Here is an 18,852-nt window from a genome sequence, read left to right as displayed (position 1 = left end):
TTAGGGGTCCAAGACCTGGGCTGTATTCCACTGCCCTTCCCAGGAGAGTATCAGGGAGCTGGATTGAAAGCAAGGTAGCTAGAGGTTGAGGCAACTCTCTAATAATATTAGATGCAAGTATTCCAAGCAGTGAGTTTACCTGCTGGACCACAATTCTGGCCCAAGGTCTCCTAGTATTTGAGAGGCAAAATGAAGTGAAACACTGGGACCTACATTGTGGAAAGGTATGTTAAGCCACCATCGGTGACACTGTCATCCCATATGGCCCCTAATTCCAGATCAGATACTTCACTTCTGATCTGGCTCCCTGCTCATGTTCCTGCAAAAACAGTGGGAAATGATCCAAATTCTTGGGCCTTACACTCACTTGGGAGACCCAGATGGAGCTCCATGCTCTTGACTTCAACTTGCAGCCACCATTGCAGCCATTTTTTAGGTGAACCAATAGGTAGGCACACGCTCTCTCTCCCTCCTTCCCTCCCTCTTTCTCCCTCACTCCCTCTCTCTTTCTTCCTGCCTCTCCCCTCCGCACACTCTCTGCAATTTTGCCACTTAAATGACTACATCTGTAGAAAAGAAAGTGTTTTATATTCAAGTACCCAGTAAGTGACTCATGGAGCTCTAATGAGTGAGTTACCGTGTATGGGCATGGGGATTTACTTGCTGGAGCCTTTCAACATTGTGATGTGAACAGTGTTGTTAACTCATGATTCATATTTGACATGTGAAGTAACTAAGCCATGTTACATCTGAGCATCTTGGCCAAGGTGCATAGCTACAATCTGGGCTGGAATTGTATCCACTCTGGTTCATTCTGAATCTAAAGCCCCCACATGCAACCACAGGGTCCTAGTTACCCACTAGCTCTCCATTTTATTCCAGGAATAGAGTATGTTCATGTCTGTCTCAGGAAAATCACTGATGTTGTATTTTTTCTGCTTCTGTACATTTATTCTGACTTGAATTAAATGTATAGAAATGTGACATTATTTGTTAACTTTCAGAGGCATAAAACAGCCTTTTTTTTCAGGGAAGCACAGGGAAAAGTTTAAAGGACCCACAATCCACTTGTTATGTCTTCACTGAATATAACAATGATGTGTTTTATAAGAGGGCAAAGTCATAAAAAACTAGGAAAAAAATGTGAAGCCAGTGAGTCACAGGAAGAAAGAGTTTGAATAAAGAAACATGATTCAGCTAATTTCTAATTGCAATATTGGTAAACATCATGGAGAATTTGATAATGAAGAACTTGTGCAGAAAGTTTCCAGAGGCAAATTCTCATACCTAGTGTAATTTGACATGTGAAATATTTGGTTCCCATATTAATACTCAAAAACCTTATTAGTGGAATTTTCTGTGCTTTAAAACCTTGCATATTCCAGCATGAAGTTGAGAGTAGCAGTTATCTGTGTAGGCTGAGCTATCTAATGAAGCTTGTCATTTCAGTTTGCAATGTTTTGTTTTATTTATTTATTTTTCCCTGCGAGGGTATACCCTGGTAATTACACATCTGCTTTGCCCCATGAGATGAAATGCCATGCCTTGCTGGGAACATCTGGTGTGAGCTCACACTTTGACCATGTTCCCAGGCTAGATTGCCCAAAGTAGTTGTGTGTTTTCTCTTTACCTGCAAGGATCAGCCAAGGGACTATGAATTCCATTTTCATTTTTCTGTTTGCTGAAGACTCAATTATGCTTTTATTTAACATTAGGTTTAATTATTGATGCTTTTGGAGAACTCAGAGACCAACAGGAGCAAGTCAAAGAAGACATGGAGGTGAGGCTCAGTTCAGGACCCCAAATTGCCTCTTGCTGTCTTAGACACTTGTTTTTCTCACTACTTTTGTCAAGAGAATCATGGATGTGGGAGAAAGAAAAAAGTATGAAGAGTGGATTAGTTTCTGGGCATCAGGTTTCCAGCCGGTACCTGTGACTGAGCAGTGTGCCAGGCTGGAACGTAATAGACCCCAACTGCATACACATGCAGGAATGCAGCACCATCCTACCACTCAAGAAGTGCAGAGACCGTTCACTGGAGACTGTATCAGATTAGTAAATAGATGGTTACAACTAGTGTCATGAGCCATTTATGTGCAAAAACCTTGAATGCTGAGGTCTACAGTTGGTGTCTTGTTCCTGGATAACCAGAGAGCTTCCTGGGAGAAGTCTGAAGGTTCCACAGCTGTGGTTTTGAAAGGGAAAGAACAGAGACAACCTCCTGGTCCCCTACTTCTCTGTGCACCTCTCCAGGACACTCAATATCAGGTTGTGCTAGAATATTGTCATTTGAACCTGTATACAGAGACTCTGGTTTTGGGGAATTTGATATGCAAAGTTCTTCCTGGAAACATCAGTGCTTCCAAATGAAACAGTGACTATTAGGGGCTGTGCAGCAGAAGAGGGCCAGCAGATAAAGAACTTAATAACTCATTTGTGAAATTGACAGTTTAATTATGGGCCACAGGAAACAGGAAAAGGGCTTTAAGCAAAATAGCTAGATGATTGAATTTGCATTGTAAAAACATAACTGCAGTATAAAGTATAGGAGATTAACTAGAGACTGGTGAGACTGCGGGAGAGGAAAGAGGACTGCCAGATGGGACATAAAGCTTTTGCTAAAGGAGGGGAACTGAGGATGCACTAACTACATGGACTTAACCTGCACTTAGACTTGGAATGGGAAGAAATTGGTCACTGGCCAACTGCAGAAGAGGGTGAGTGAAGTGAGGAGATACCAAGCTTCAGTCATGACACTCTACTTGGACAGTGCATTTTGCTGATCTAGATAACCTGGAGGAACATTAGATTTACGGATACCACTTAGCTTTGCTGAATCTGCTTAGCTTAAGAGACATTCATTGCAATAGTAGAGACCTAGTTGTCCTCCCAATTGCTGAATGTGGCATATCTGCTATCAGCAATAGTTGATTAAGAAGGAAGGCAGAATTTTATGTTCTATTGACTTTAGGCCCTTCAGAGCAAGATGGGCATCTGAGTCACATGAGGACAATAGCTATTGAATGAACTTGAGCCAATACATAATGAAATTTTAAAGATTTACTTAAAGGGCAGAATGTCAGATACAGAGAATATTAGAAACAGAATGATGGGTGTGTGTGGGGGAGAGAGATTTGGAAAGCTAGGGAAAGCTAGAGAGAGCATGTACTCTTTCATCCACTCTGCTGGCCCATGCTTCAAAGGCCTGTAGTGTGTGGGTCTGCAACAGGGCCAAAGCTAGGAAGCAGGAGCTCCATCCAGGTTTCTCAGGTGGGTGGGAGACAGGACCTGAACCATCACCTGCTGCCTCCCAGGGTGAACATGAGCAGCAAGCTGGAATTGGAAGCAGGGACAGGACTGTATGGATTGTGGATGTCCCAAATGGCATGTTAACTACTACACTAAGCAACCCCACTCATCCTGTGATACTGTAATAATGAAATAGAAGGCTCTGTGGACCAGGCCTGCAGATGGCAGACATGAATTGCTGCTGCTCCACAGGCTGCTTAAAGAAAGGTACAACTCAGAGGAGGGGGAGACAAAAGACCAGGTACCTAGTTCCTAGACTTGAAGTTGGTTTCAGTATCTGTCCACTGATTAATCTTGTGTCTAGCAAGGTTGTGACACATGGCAGACTGTCACAGAATCACTGATGGGGCACCTTAGGGCTTCATGTTTGATTTGGCTCTGCCCAAAAGGAACTTTTGTTCCTTTTCCTCTTGGTTGTCAGATGTTGTTCAGGTAGGTACCACGTTTGCAGTTTCCTCTTAGGATATGATTAGCCTTGCCTAGATAACTTGAGTTAGTATTGTGAACAAGAGTGATCTCTAAGCCTGGACAACATTTTCACTCGGACTGGACTTACAGCCATCATTATCCCATCCTCTCTTCATCAGTCATTTGTTTCTGCTGGTATCTACACAATTTCATACTGAGGTACAGTTACAATAGTCTTTACATCTATATTCATGGACTTAGCCCAACTTGCATAGTGCAAGTTATAGTGATCTCTGACATATATTAAGATCATTATACCTAAAAGCTGAGTTGTGCTTTCCCTTTGTCTTGGATTTTCAACTCTCTAACACCAGCGTATTTTCTTTGTCTTCTAGACCAAATGCTTCATCTGTGGGATAGGCAATGATTACTTTGACACAGTGCCGCATGGCTTTGAAACTCATACCTTACAGGAGCACAACTTGGCCAATTATCTGTAAGTGCCTGTCTCAGACTTCTGCTCCTCTGGAGCCACCGGTTCCCCCACCCCTGGAAGTGCAGGAAGACAGAGAAAAACTGCCTTTCCTTTGTAATTGCTGGGGATGCTTGCAGACCACTGGAGAGCAACAACTTTTCTGCTGGAGTGGGTTGACTTAAGAAGTGGAATTGCAGGCTTTCATGTAAACAGTTCTTTCTGGAAGGCAAGATGGGTAGATGGAAGTGCTGGAGCACAGGTTCCTGGGGAGTCGTGCACATGTTTTTGATTTGGAATGGGAGTCCACCAGCTGCTGGCCAGAGATATGGGAAGCTCCATTTTCTTTTTTGCAGACTTACAGATGTCTTAAGGCACTTTTGGAAACACAGTTTAAAGTTACTTTAAAAAAAATATATAGGAATGGGGTCATCACTTCGAACTAGGCAAAATGTAGTTTGGTAAAAATGCCATTTTTTTTTACTCAATTTCTGACTTAGTTTTAATGTCAAAAGAAGAGAAACAAAGTATCATTATATGAAAGCAAATGGTTTCATTATGCACGATTGAACTGTAAGAACTTCTCATTAAGCAAGTCTTCAGTTGAAATTCATCAGTGTTGATTTGATTCTGACAAAAATGTCTTTATTACCTAAAGTTAAAATGGCTGTAGGGTAAAATTATACATAAGATCAAAAAATTTAAGTAAAAAATATTCTTACCACTTTCTGGTAAATTTGATTAATTTTATAAAAGCTTTATTTGTGATTGTTATAATTTAATGTGACATAAATGTGTATAAATATTTCTTATCTGTTTACACTGATATCTTCATGTGCTCCATTGCTCATCAAACTTTCTGCATTTGTAGGTTTTTTCTGATGTATCTCATAAACAAAGATGAAACAGAACACACAGGGCAGGTAAGTAAACAGGGACTAAATTCGATCCCCTGAAAAAGAGGGAGTAGAGACCCTCACGTGTATCAGAAGGTGTATCATAGACAGGGTGGGGGGAGTTACTTTCAGATAGCCATTATGGCATCCTGACACAAAATGCCTGTTATCTTGGAAGAATGTGGAAAAGATTGTCTTTAATAAAACGGTAAAATTCTAATTGTACATAAAAATAAGCTTTGTCACTTGAAATCCTAGATGTGGGTTTTGAATATCCTACTGCACAAACATGTTTAATATGCTTAATTATAATACCCTTGATCGGTTAATCAAAGGGCAGGTGATTTCAGATGAACTTAAATCAATGGCATTAAGATCTGTTAAAAAATTACTGAAGGTTAAATAGCTAAAGTTTTTAAGATATTTGAAAGTCTGTAAGTTTGTACCACAAATTGTTAATAGCTTGAATTTAAATATAATTACTTATATTTTAAGATGCCTTCAAAATCACACCTCAGATACATATTATAATTATTATGCTATAGTCAGGATGAAGATTTATTCGTTTATAAAAATAAATGTGGTCTGGTGTATTCCATTTGGAACTACATAAATAAATGGGAACTCTTCCAGTTACATTAAGCAGCATGTAGTTTGTGTTAGTGCAAAATTGTTTTGGAAAACACTGTTGCATCTTTTTCATTTTTCCAGGAATCTTATGTGTGGAAGATGTATCAAGAAAGGTGCTGGGAATTCTTCCCAGCAGGGGATTGCTTCCGGAAGCAGTATGAAGACCAGCTCAATTAAACGGAGACACCCCCTCCCCTGCCCTGAACCTTTACCACCGCCCCAGCCCTCTCTTCTCCTCCCACCCCTTCCTGTGTGTTCTGCCTGGTGAGTTCCCAGGTTGCCAGGCGGTGTGTGCTTTGTGGGGGCACCGTGGCTCTGCTTCTGAAGACTTGACTGTTGCCCCCAACCCTATATATTTTCTTTGAGAATAAAGACTGAAGAATTATTTAAATTCACACACAGAGAAAACAGAAACTCTGGAAAGGAAACCATTCTGGACACTATCATAACACACACACAAACTTTGTTCTGAGACTCCTGAAAGTCTCCTTGAGTTATGGGGCCCTCACAGCAAAGCGTGGCAGCCACACTCACCCGGCCTCTTCATTTCACCGTCCTGGAAGGAGCTGTCTCATGGTCACAGAGCACTTGTAGCACTTACCAGATTGCCGTGGACACCAGTTTCGGAGGGAAATAGTGCCTTACTATATGTGGGTTGAGCTATGCAGAAGATATGTGCATGAAAAAACATCTTTATTTTCTTTATGTCAACCATTTTTTCTTTCTTAGTTCCATTGATTTTGTGAGTTTTTTCCCCCCTTTCTTAGATGGGGGATGGTAAGAAAAGTTTGTTCACATCTTTTAAAGAATACGGGTGGGTGTCTCAGGATGGAGGGAGGCTCTTCTCATTCTTCACATTCACCCTCCCCGTGCGCTCCTGATCTTATTTTGGTAATGTTCTGATGCAACAGTGCAACTTTATGAAATCTCTGTATGAAAACACAATGACTGCAAAAAAAAAATGCACTTTCAAATGAAATAACTCATTGCATGTTTATTATGCAAGTTTAAATGATCAAGAAAACCTTCAGAAGCAAATTGATCAACATGAGAGAACTTTCATGATAATTATATTCATAGTAATAAAAGTGTCGTGGGCTTAATTGTATATTTGGAGCCAGTGTCATCCACCAACAATGTGATATGTTATGAACTTGACAGTAGTTTTGGGTTTCTCTGTCTTTCAGCCACTTGTGATCAGTTGTTGATTAAGGACTTCTTGTCAGGCCATTTTTTTAATATCAAAGCTGAAGCAATATCCATTCAGGGATTTCATCAGTTGCATCACAAAACATGGATGAGAATATAAATCACTCCATATTGTCCATTTTGAGTCTTTTAAATGTAATGCTAACATTTACAATTAAAAAGACAGATTCAGAATGGAAGCAATGTCATTTTGCAAACATTGGAGCTCTTTTATTACAAGTCTGCTTGTTAATTTTAGAATTGTAAAACTGCTCTGATTAAACTATTTAACTAACTTTCTCATCCTCTTTTGTCTATTTCATGTATAACTGGGCCTCCTTATAACTTAAGGTAGGAGCTTTTAACTTGAGGTGGACAGAGGATGTTTTCCAACATTGCACTGGGGCTTTTGATACCTGTTTCTCTGTTCTTTTATAGCATAGCAAGTTTTCTGTAGTGGTGATTACAAGACCTCATGGTCATCTGGCATTTGGTGCACCCCTATCATTTCTGTATCTTGAGGTCCTTCAAACCTCTTGGAAATCTCTAATCACACACACACACATACACATACACACAAAAATCAGTGTCCTTCAAATTGTTTAATTTTCATATACTCTTATTTTAGAGTGCTCTTCCTTACTCAGAATAAATTATTTCATATAATAATAGGGATGTATTTTTTGTCTTCATAGGAAATAGAATTGGTACATTAGTAAGCAATATATGAAAAACTCAGATACAAATTGAACATTTGCCGTGTACCAAGAGTAGTGGTGGGTACCAGTGATGCTTCATCTGTCATTTTACAACTTCTCAGCATAATATACACGTTCTTCAATCCATTCCTTTATTTGCTTTTTGTTGTCACTTTTATTTGGGAAAAATAATCTGGCTCTGTTATGGAAATTCCCAAGCCTGTTCCAGCAGATGATCTTGTGCCCAGAGGAGTCTGAATGAAATCAGCCAAGGCAGCTGCATAAAACATCAAAGAGCACCTGGACCCTTTGCCATGAAACTCTACAGAGGAAGCATTGATTGGAGAAGATTACATCTTCCGGGATGTAAAGTCCACTACCAGAGTGAAGTCTCATAATGTCTAAGTCAGAGTTGACACACAATATAGTACAGGTGAGATGTGAGTAACTAAATTGGTAGATTTTACAAGCTCCTGTCTATTCTCCTGATTGATTTCTCTCAACTCCCAGAAGCTAGGACATCACCTAAGTATTAGACGTGGGGTAGAAGTTGGGTACAGTTTGGGGAAAGGAAACTTACATTGGCCAGTGAGCTTTGCATTGCATTTCGGGAGTGAAGGCAGATCAAAGCAGCAGAATGGACTTAAGACAGCTTCAACTATCCCACTTGTCACCTGCTTTATCTTCTCAGGGCCTCAAAAGGGAAGAGGGAGGGAACCTCTCCTTTTGAAGCAATCTTCACTGACACGTATCAACACAGGGCTACCTGACCCAAGCAGAAGAAACTTAATCCTTTTAGAGATGTTGTGCCAACATTGGAACAGTCACAAAGGCTGTAATAACCCCTGTGTATCCACTTCAGTGCTTACAGGCATCATTCTGCTCTTCCTAGTCAATTCATTCCTCTAGTTCTTAGAAACATCGTTTGAACCTACCCCATACAACAAGGTTACATCCAAAATTTAATTTCATGTTTTCCAACTAAACTTTGCTTGTAAGTGTCAAAAGAGTTCTCATAGACATTTTTCATGTGAAGGAAATCTTTGTTTTCAACCCCCACAAAACTAATTTATTTCAAAGAAGTACTGTAATGAAAATGCTTTATGCCTGATTATAAAAATTGTGCCTAAAAAAATTAAGTTCTTCACTGTCTTGCTTAACTGGGGAAATGTGCATATTTGTCTTAAACTGCACATTGCAGGTGAATATACCAAAAGGCCCTCATTTCTGTTAAGGTCATTGAGTGATTATTTCATTTACCATGGACACAGACAGAAAGAACTTTTTAGAAATATGTTTATTGCATAGATTCAAGCATGGAATTCATATAAATTTGACATGGAAATACTTAGGAAAATATTCCCAAATTATTTCCTCAACAGCTATTGTATTTTGAAAAGATTTCCCTCACCATTACCTTGCTCAAGAAATTTTTGCACATCACTCTGAGATAGCTATATGAGACAGTTCTCTTAATATGAGTATAAGGGTGATGGCATGTGGGTTTATAGTCACCAAATATGTATTAACAGGACAGAGGCCTGTATCATAGCATCTAAAATGATATTCAAACTTAACGGTATTGGCACTGTGGATAAAAAGCATGTAGCTCTATAAATCCTTTAAATTTCATGTTTCTCAAATGACAGGTTGTTTTTGTTTTTGTTTTTGTTTTAGTATATAAAGTCATAACTCATTACAGAACAATGTGAAATGGTAGCTCTAAATTCCTCATAAACAAAACATTTGAGGACTTCTAGACTGTTAGAGCTGAAAGGAATTTAAGCCGTCACATTTCAAATGAAGCAATTCAGGTAGGTTAAACAATTTGGCTATAATGACAAAAATGATTAGTCGCAAAGCTCAAGTTTTTTTCAAAGAGGTCAGGTTTCCTGTTATTTTTTTCTGTTACATGCAGAATATTGAAAAATAACAGTCTACTGATCAGTTAACCAAAATGGCACAGGGAAGCAGATAGAAAATTTTTGATGAAATGCCATTGGTATTCACTATATGCATAGTGTTTCTATAATAGATTTCTGTGAGTGACTAATTGAATAATTGGCTTTGAAAGACACCATTGAATATAGCCATTTCTGAATCAGGAAGCCAATGTTAAGACAATAAGGAAAACATCTAAAATTATCTAGTTGTGTTGTAATATTCATGATAATTACAATAATGAGTTAATATTTTCTTAAAAAACCTGAGTAGTATTAATGAGGGGATCTAAGCATTACAGTTACTGTGCTGATGAGCTGGAAGAAAAACTTTTACTCTGTGCTGTTCAGTTCAGTTCATAAAGGTCTGAAAATTAAATTGTCAACTGATAGGCTAATGAAAGAAAAGATTCTTATTTTAAGCATGTGGCTGGGAATTTATGGAAAACTTTTGATGCACAGAGTCTATAAGAATCGACACTTGTGGGAGAACAAATGACCTCTGTGCAGGTGAAAGGAAAGGGCATTTAAACACCAGTGACTTTCTGGAAAAATAAATGTATTCTTAGGAGAACAAATCAAAGGGTTTTCCAGCATTGTCTGGGTGTGGTGCTGGCTCCTGTCTCCAAAAAGAGATTAGCGTTGTTCTCAGGAAAGGGGTTTATAATGACTAAATTCTCCGGGGAGGCTTTACTTTGAGGCAGATAAAGGATTTAATGAACTCAAATGCCTTCAGCTCAAAGTAATTTTTATGACACAGTAGCATATTCTAGACCCCTTCACTCAACTCCTACACACGCATAATGTGTTCTGACTCCTTCTAAACATCATTAATTTCATGCTTACTTTCTTCCAAGAAACCTATAAATATTATATGTGTGTGTGTATGTATGTATATATACACTGTCTTTATGAAGCATTGGTAAGTAGGCCTTCAAAATTTTGTTTGTAGAGAAAATAATTCGCTTGGTATAGGCCTGGTTAACACTACTAGCTATTAGAAGCTGTAATGTTCCCAATGTAAAAAATATTTTATCAGCATGTTATCAGAAGCTCTAGAGTTCATTTAAGGGCCAACACGCCTGTTTGTTATTGTACATTGTAACCTGGATGACCTGCAGTTTTGAACCTCATGTGAATTACATTAGCTATATCTCAGATTTCATACGTAAATTCAGAACTATATGCAAAAGCAGATATAATATCAAGAATAAGAGTCATGGATGGCCATGAGAGATTGTACTATTGCAAGAGAGAGGGAATTAGGAATGTCTATTTAAGCTTTTAATATTATGATATAAGCTCTTCTTCCAACACAGTATAAATCTAAATGGAATAAAACCCTGGACGAGTTCTGATAACTTCATAAAATTCATGTTTACAACTGTTAGTTTATTCTTCACATGCCTTATACATGAGGAAGTAAAACAAACATTGGAAATACCTTTTACCAGTAAGGTAAATTGATGGAAACTCACCATGTCTTTTAAGGAATACAAATCATGAAATAATTGTCATATGTAAGAATATCATGAAAGCCATGTTCCAGAATTAGTTAATCTAAATATTATACTTAGAAAAATAAATGCTCTGCATTGCAAAAGTGACATAATAACATGAAAATGACTATTTCCTGTTTATCCTGAGTAGTGCCTTTATGACATTATTTTTGTCTGGGTTCTCTTGACACTGACTAATGCAAGGGTTGATGTTATAATTATTGCTTATTGGGGATAGCAGGAGTGCAATAATGAGGAAAAGTTTTAGTGAGGAAGAATGGGCATCAGCACAGATGAATGCACTTAGCACTTATGGGCTGGTGCTGCTCCACTCAGAGAAGAGAACAACTTCATGGCAGGTGAGTTCAAACAACGTGCTAGACTTCACAAGTCATTCTGCACAGAGAAAATTGCTTTCAAGTAGCTTATGGAAGAAAAAAAGGCTAAAAATGAATCTTTATTTCCCTTCTCTGGTTTCCCATTGGTCAGACATGACCACAACATGCATGTCCTGTGCCTTGTGGACAGAATCATCTGGATCTTGAGTACTTTCTAGACACCTTATCCGTATTCTGAGAGGTTTGTTGTTCCCCAGTTTGAAAGTGGCAGGAAGAGCTGGACACCCCCTGGGCAGTCAGCTGGGTGTATTACATTAGGAGAAGACACAGTGGGAGGGTGGCTCAGTGTACCAAAACCAACAGGTTGGTCAGTTTCCAGCAGCAGAAACTGAAGTCTTGGAAAAAGTTGTTTGGTGCAGAAAACCAAGGGGCAGTCACTGGCTGGTGGCTCAAGAAATGGGTGGCACCAGAGCAATTTGAGGAGTTTTGAAAGGTTCATGTTGCTGTACCATTTGTCTTTCCTATTCTGTTTGAAATAGTTAACAATATAAAGTGAATCACATGGGAAATGTAGAATCTAAAATGGGGAATATAATATAAGTCCAACAGACCATAGACAGAACAAAATATTCTTAGCATTTACTCTACTCCCACTTTCCTCAACAACTAGAGCGGCAGCGTTAGTTAGATAAAAACCATAGATGAGTTACATATCAAATTTGAAAAATACAAATTCCCAAATATGTCATAAAAGTATGTTCATTTTTACTCTTAGAAATTAGAATGACTTGTTCTAACTTCTTCCCAGTAGTTACCCAATAGGTTAGGCAACTATAGGAGGTGTAATAAGAAGTATTTAAATAGAAGCCACATGAAAAATTACCAGTATTCCAGGAAAACATTCTCGGTTTGTATGGGACATACAAATCATCTGCGAATTTATGATTAATACAGACTCCTAAGCCTTGTACCAAAATATTCTGATTTTGAAATTTAAATGAAGTCAGAGAATCTACATTTTAAATAAAAGTGGTTGAAAAACTATGGTTGAAGGAAACATTGCATTAGTGGGTCTGTGACTCTAAGAAAGGATTATTGAATTGAGTCTGTGGCTCACTTCACTAAGTCTGCATTGTAAATCCGTGGTCATTACACTGAGAGATTATGGCTATGTGATATTTGTACGGTGTATTGGCCTTTGACCATTAGCTTGGGAGTCAGGTGACCTGAATTCCAACCCCATTTATAACTTATACCAGCAATACATCTTAGGTAAATGTATTTAACCTGTATCAATAAATTCATTTAACTAAATTACATTTGAATTACCATATCTGATAGCTAATAAGCAGAATTCTGAAGATTAGATGTGAAAAGAAATTGGGATAAGGGGATTGCGCCTGGCTGAACAGTGGCATAGTAGTTTTAAGTGTCAAGTTTCAGAGCTGGCACCTTATATGGGCTTCCGTTTGAGTCCTAACTACTCCACTTCTGATCTACCTAAGTCCATGGGCCCCTGAACCTATGTGGATATCTGGAAAAAGTCCAGGTTCCTGGATTCAGACTGACATAGCTCCAGCCATTGTGGCCTTGTGGGGAGTAAACCAGACATGAAAGATAATCTCTGTCACTCTCTCTTGTTCTCTATCTCACCTTCTCTCTGTAAATCTGCCTTTCAAATAAAAATAAATAAATCTTGTAAAAATGATATATTATGTAAAAATATTTTAATTAACAAATAGGGGCTGCATTTTGTGTTCTACTGAGTTGACCCTGTCTACCCAGAAATGAGCTTGAGGCCGACTCTTGGAAGCTTGGAGTCTTTATTCACCTGTGGGTGGACTGTCCTGTATCACTACACATGGACTAGGGGAGTAGCTCTGATCAGCCAAGTTAAGGGGTTTTTAAGAAACAGTAATCCAGTCAACTAAGAGAGCATTGGTGTGTGATAGTAATCATTCAATCAACTAACCTCACAAGAGTGCACAATACAAATTATCCAATCAACTGTAATGGTGTGGAGCACAGATACCAAATTAGTTCATTCAACCAGCCAGACTTACATCAGTACGCAGTACAAATTATTCAATAAACTATAGTGGTGTGGAACATGGATACCCAATCAGGTTAAGCATTGTACACTCTAACTTTATACAGTAAGAGCCACATCCCATCTAGTAGCAACCGAGAAAGAGCCACATTCCAACTAGTAGGAACAACGGAACCAGGAAAACAGGTTCTTCCATGTACAGAAACCGAAACAAGATCTTATTTCAAAATGAGATATTCCCTTGGGTTAAGTCCTTCCCTTTTGGGACATTCTAAAAACCCAAGAGGATGTCAAACAAAGGTCAGGTTATGAGCACGTCCCAGAAGTCTTTCAGAAGACCTAGCCTTACTGTCTCTATTTTCTATTCCCTGGGCTGTCACCGTGTTAGAAGTTGGACTGCTTCTTGGAAATCCTGTGTCCTGTGTCTGAATGCCTGGAGTTCAGTTCTCACTGTACTCCTTGATCCCAACTTGTGCTGATATACAACTCTAGGAAGCAGCAGGTAGTGGGTTGAATACTTGGGTTCAGCCTCCCAGGTAGGTGATCTGGATTGAGTTCTGGTCTCCTGGTGTTGGAATAATTTGGCTTTGGCTGTTGGGATTTTAGGAGAGTAAACCATTGGAAAACCAATTTATTGCTCTCTCTTTACAGCTTTCAAATATGTGAAATCAAAGTTTTTAACAAAGTAAAATTTTTCCAAATATCAAAAAGTGAGTTTATTGGAGTTAACATTTCTAAAGGTAAATTTTTTCTAGGACTGTGAAGAAAACCTCTCTTTGTACAACATATTAATAAATGTAAAACATCTTTAACTTCTAGAGAAGTATATGATTTAGGCAAATCTAAAGTAATACACTTTGAAATTGTGATGAGTCATTGTGCTTCTATCTTATTCTCTGTGGCTGTAAAAGACAGTGTCAGAATTTTATGTTTATCATGTATTGGGGTGGAAAAATTTCTGCCATGGACCTTTTGCATAATTCACGAGCCATATAACTTAATTAGCTTAAATATTGTGGTGCTAGTGTTGTGGCATGTCAGGTTAAGCTACCACCTGCAACATTGGTATTCCATATGGATCCTTTTTCAAGTCACAGCAACTCTACTACTTTATGTTTTTGTCTTTCTTATTTATTCATTCTATTTTATGAGACAGTTTCATAGGCTCTGGGATTTCCCTTACCTTCTCTCCAGGTCCCTTCCCCACACTGATTCCCCCCATATTATTACAGTAATATAGTCCTTCATAGACAGTCCTAAGTCCATCATTCTGTTCTTTATGTGTTTCTTGACATTATAGGTGTGGATAATGGCAGATAGTCCACCATCCTATTGTTAAGAAACATTTAACAGTTTTATTAAGTGCCCATCTTTTATTCTGGAATAGATATGTGTACTACAATGTGTCTTCATATCTGGATATGATAGTCCCTATTACACAGTTACTATACATCCTGTTAAATGAAAAGCCATAAAACAAATTAACAACAGGAAGAAAAATAGGAAATTTTCAACAACATGAAGTTATATAACATGCTACTGAATGACCAATATGTCACTAAAGTAATTAAAAAAAAATTAAAGGCCTTGAAGCAAACAACACTACTATATGACCTATGAGTCAGTGAAGAAATTAATAAGGAAAAAAGGCTGTTTTTATAAAATGAAAATAAAAAGAATATCAAAAGCCATGAGATATAACAAAAACAGTATTGAAAAGGCTAGTGATCTTATGTTTTGTATGAAGATTGCCTTATATCAGAGAGTACATACGATATCTGTCCTTTTGGGATTGACTTATTTCACTGATCGTGATCTCTAGTCTGGATCATTTGGTTGCAAATGGTAGAATTTCATTCTTTTTAATGGCCGAGTAGTATTCCGTGGAGTGAATGCACCACAGTTTATTTATCCACTTCTCTTCTGATGGGTGGTTGAGCTGTTTCCATGTCTTTTGCATTGTAGATTATGCACTTGACTTCTGATATAGATCCCTGCTAATGTGCCTGGAAAATCATAGATGATAGCTCAATACCTGGGACCACAGTTACAAGGACCCTGCAACTTATTAGTGTTAGTTCCTTCTTACCTTTTTATGAAAGAAAATTTAAAAATTGAACATATCAAAATCATCCAGATGAAGCTAAAGCAGAAGACTGAGGTAAATTTATAGTATAAAATAAATAGTAGACATATTATGAGAAACTATGTAGCAATTCATTTGACAGCTTAGAGTTTTTCTAAATCAAAATAAACATATTCTTAAACCCCCCCACCCAACTGACAAAATTACTTAAAAGTATACATTTCCCTTGTAAAATTAATTGAATTTTTGCTTTAGATACATTCCTTCAAGGATCATTTTGACTGGTGAATTTCATTAAACTTAGTTCTCTTCTAACTATTTCAGTAGTCTTTGATTCTCCTTCCAGTTCCTTTGCATAAGAAGAGCCTTCTGCATTTCAAATAGGGTGACAAGTGAAGTAATCCTTTCCTTGACTTTGCAGTTGTTGCAGGGGTAAGCAATTGCCTTCAGATGGTCCCTAGGAAGTAAGTTTCAGGTGGTTTGTGATTGTTACAGAGTGTGACATCATCCACCCTTCTGGCACCTTGGACAGTCATTTTGGGATCTTGAGGTAAAGAAGAGTGAGAATGGCGTTGACAGGTAGAAAAGCAGAAAAGGGAACCACCAAGAAACAGCTACCACCTTGACATTAACAACATGGTCCTCGGAAGTCTGCCATACATCTTTTAATACACAGCAATATTTTCATTTTGTTTAAGCTCAAACTGAGAGTTCTGCTACTCAAAATAAAAAGTGTCTGAACAGATTGTACTTTGGAGTTGTACATTTAATTATTAGAACTTCAAAATGGGTTTTAGTATGTAATAAAAGAAGCCCTCCACCATCCCTTCTCAGCCTTCAAAAGTACTCTTGGCTTTTCTAATGCTCTAATTCTTTCCAGACCATCATCTGGTCAAGTTCCAAAATATTTACATCCCATTGAGGTGATGTTAAAAATGATGAATTGATTCAGTAGTGTTTAAACTTATTTTCTTTTTTTTTAAAAGATTTATTTTTATTATTTTTTTATTGGAAAGGCTGATATACAGAGAGGAGAGACAGAGAGGAAGATCTTCCGTCCGATGATTCACTCCCCAAGTGAGCCGCAACGGCCGATACTATGCCAGTCCGAAGCCAGGAGCCTCTTCCGGGTCTCCCACGCGGGTGCAGGTTCCCAAAGCTTTGGGGCTGTCCACAGGCAGGGAGCTGGAAGGGAAGCGGGGCTGCCGGAATTAGAACCGGCGCCCATATGGGATCCTGGGCGTGCAAGGCGAGGACCTTAACCACTTGCGCCACCGCACCGGGCCCTAAACTTATTTTCAAGAAGTTACAGATGCTTGATATATATTCACTTAAATCTGTATTATGAGTGGAATTTCAAGTTTTATCTTATAAAAATGTCTTCTGACTGACTGACTTTGGTCTTTGGCACTCTTGCAGAGCCTCCATCAGATTGGCCTCAGTTTTATCTGCTTTTGGCTGGAGAGTAAATCCTCAGGGTCTGGGATTTTTTTTTTTTTCCTTGTGAAGCAACCGCACAAGCTGGGTCAAGAGACTTGTGGAACTCTCCCTGGTGCTGAAATAGTTTCTGCCTTGGAGGCTTTACAACCTAATTAACACCACTGGAGGAGGAGGAAGAAGAGAGCCAGGGAAAAGAAATTGAGCATAGTTAAAGATCTGCAGATAATGTTAGCACTGAGTTCCAAGCTGGATGTCTCCCTGGAGATCCCTAATGGGGGAGAGGAGCAGTGAGCTGCTGTAGTGCAGTCTTGTGGAGCCTGTTTGATGTTACCCTTCATTTGTTCTGGTCCTAATACAATCACATGACAACCACATTTCACCAGCTGACTTTCAGTTGACTAATTGCAAGTGATACATAAATGCATACATAAATGAATTTGAAACACTTAACATGTCGAATTTTGGTTTTATTTTTTCTTTACTCCCATTTAAAAAAATTTTTTATAGAACCTTTACTCTGAATTTTGTATGTGTTTTCTTTTGGTAATTTTTTATCCTAACAAAGCCTACTGTGATGACTAGATGTTTTGAGTTTCAATTGTTTATTTCCTTGAAAAGCAGAGGGGTTGGGGAAAGAGGGCGGGGGTGAGGAAAGAGACTGAGAGACAGAGAGGAAGAGAAAATATTCCATCTGATGGTTTACTTCCCAAAGAGCCCCAAGGTTGAGGACTGTGACCCAGGAACCCAGGCACCAGTAGCTTCCTCTAGGGTTTTCAGATGGATGCAGCAGCCCAAGTTTGTGCTGCTTTCCCAGGTGTGTTAGCAGGGAGGAACATAGGAAGTAGAGCATCCAGGACTCAAATCAGTGTCCGTATGGGATGCCACAGTCACAGGCAACAGCTTAACCTGATGCTCCGCAGTATAGGGCTCTGGATCACAATTAATTCATAAAGTTGAATTTTTGAAGCTACTTTTAAAATGTAAATTTCCATTGATTTTTTTAAGCATATCTTGAATTGGCTTGGAAAATGAAGGAAGAAATAAATTTATATCTTATCTACTCTTTGCGTATACTTTAAAATTATTACAATAGATAATACCAATCATTAGCAAAGAATGAATGTGGCTTATCCTTTTGGCTGCTAAATGTTATGAAACTCATATTTTAGTTGTCACTAGTAATAAGCATTAGAACAGAGATTAAAAATTTGCATTCCAGGAAAAAATGAAAGGAAAAAGCGTGGACAAGACTAATCATATAACCAGATAGCACAGGAAGCAAGCACAGGATATAAACTATGGAGGCAGGATGGACAAGGTCCTGGTATTAAGAAACAAAAGCAATTTGGAAACTTTATGTTAGAGGCTGCAAGCAATATATTTACAGAAAGTTATGCTAAAGGCACATTTGTAAGCATGAGAACTTAACTGCAAGTTATGTATATATTTGGTTATGACTTAATGAAAATGATTAAGGATAAGATAAAAAAAAGACTTGAATTTATTTCCCCAATTCAATAATGATTTGGAAGTTTTAACTTTGCAATTCTGGAATAGATGATAAAGCAAAAAGTTCAGGCTTAGTTTTGGACTAGCAGGGAAAAGAATATGAGGAGGGGGGATATGTTCATAAAACATCCACCAGCATTTAATCAATGTGGCCAGCTTTCTTCTTCAAATTCTCACAAGGGGAAATTTAAAAATTAATAACCTGCTATGAGCAGTTATGTATGCTTTTCATATAATTGAACGTCTTCAGAGAAGGCAAATCAAATGCAAGAGAAACTTGAATTGGGGGACACAAGTAAAGACTTTAAAGCTTGCCAGCTTCTAGTAAGGCAATCTAATGGAAAATTCACAGAAGATAACCATAAACATTCTCTTTTGTACCTAAAGGA

The 18,852-nt window shown here is 38.2% G+C and overlaps 1 protein-coding gene across 1 annotated transcript in view; it reads left to right on the top strand.

The window, feature by feature from the left end:
* Positions 1-6,821, top strand: part of RYR2 (ryanodine receptor 2) — a 603,900-nt gene extending 597,079 nt beyond the window's left edge. The window contains exons 102-105 of the mRNA XM_040967818.1: positions 1,716-1,780; positions 4,113-4,213; positions 5,061-5,112; positions 5,797-6,821. Of these exons, the coding sequence (XP_040823752.1) occupies positions 1,716-1,780; positions 4,113-4,213; positions 5,061-5,112; positions 5,797-5,892 (314 nt within the window). The 3' untranslated portion in view covers positions 5,893-6,821. The remainder of the gene's footprint in view (positions 1-1,715; positions 1,781-4,112; positions 4,214-5,060; positions 5,113-5,796) is intronic.
* Positions 6,822-18,852: the final 12,031 nt, after the last annotated feature.

The sequence above is a fragment of the Ochotona curzoniae genome, unplaced genomic scaffold (assembly GCF_017591425.1).
Source record: "Ochotona curzoniae isolate NIBS_2020 unplaced genomic scaffold, NIBS_Ocur_1.0 scaffold_4683, whole genome shotgun sequence".
NCBI classification, from domain to species: Eukaryota; Metazoa; Chordata; class Mammalia; order Lagomorpha; family Ochotonidae; genus Ochotona; species Ochotona curzoniae.
The sequence above is the reverse complement of the archived record's forward strand: the minus strand, read 5'-3'. Positions and strand labels throughout refer to the sequence as shown.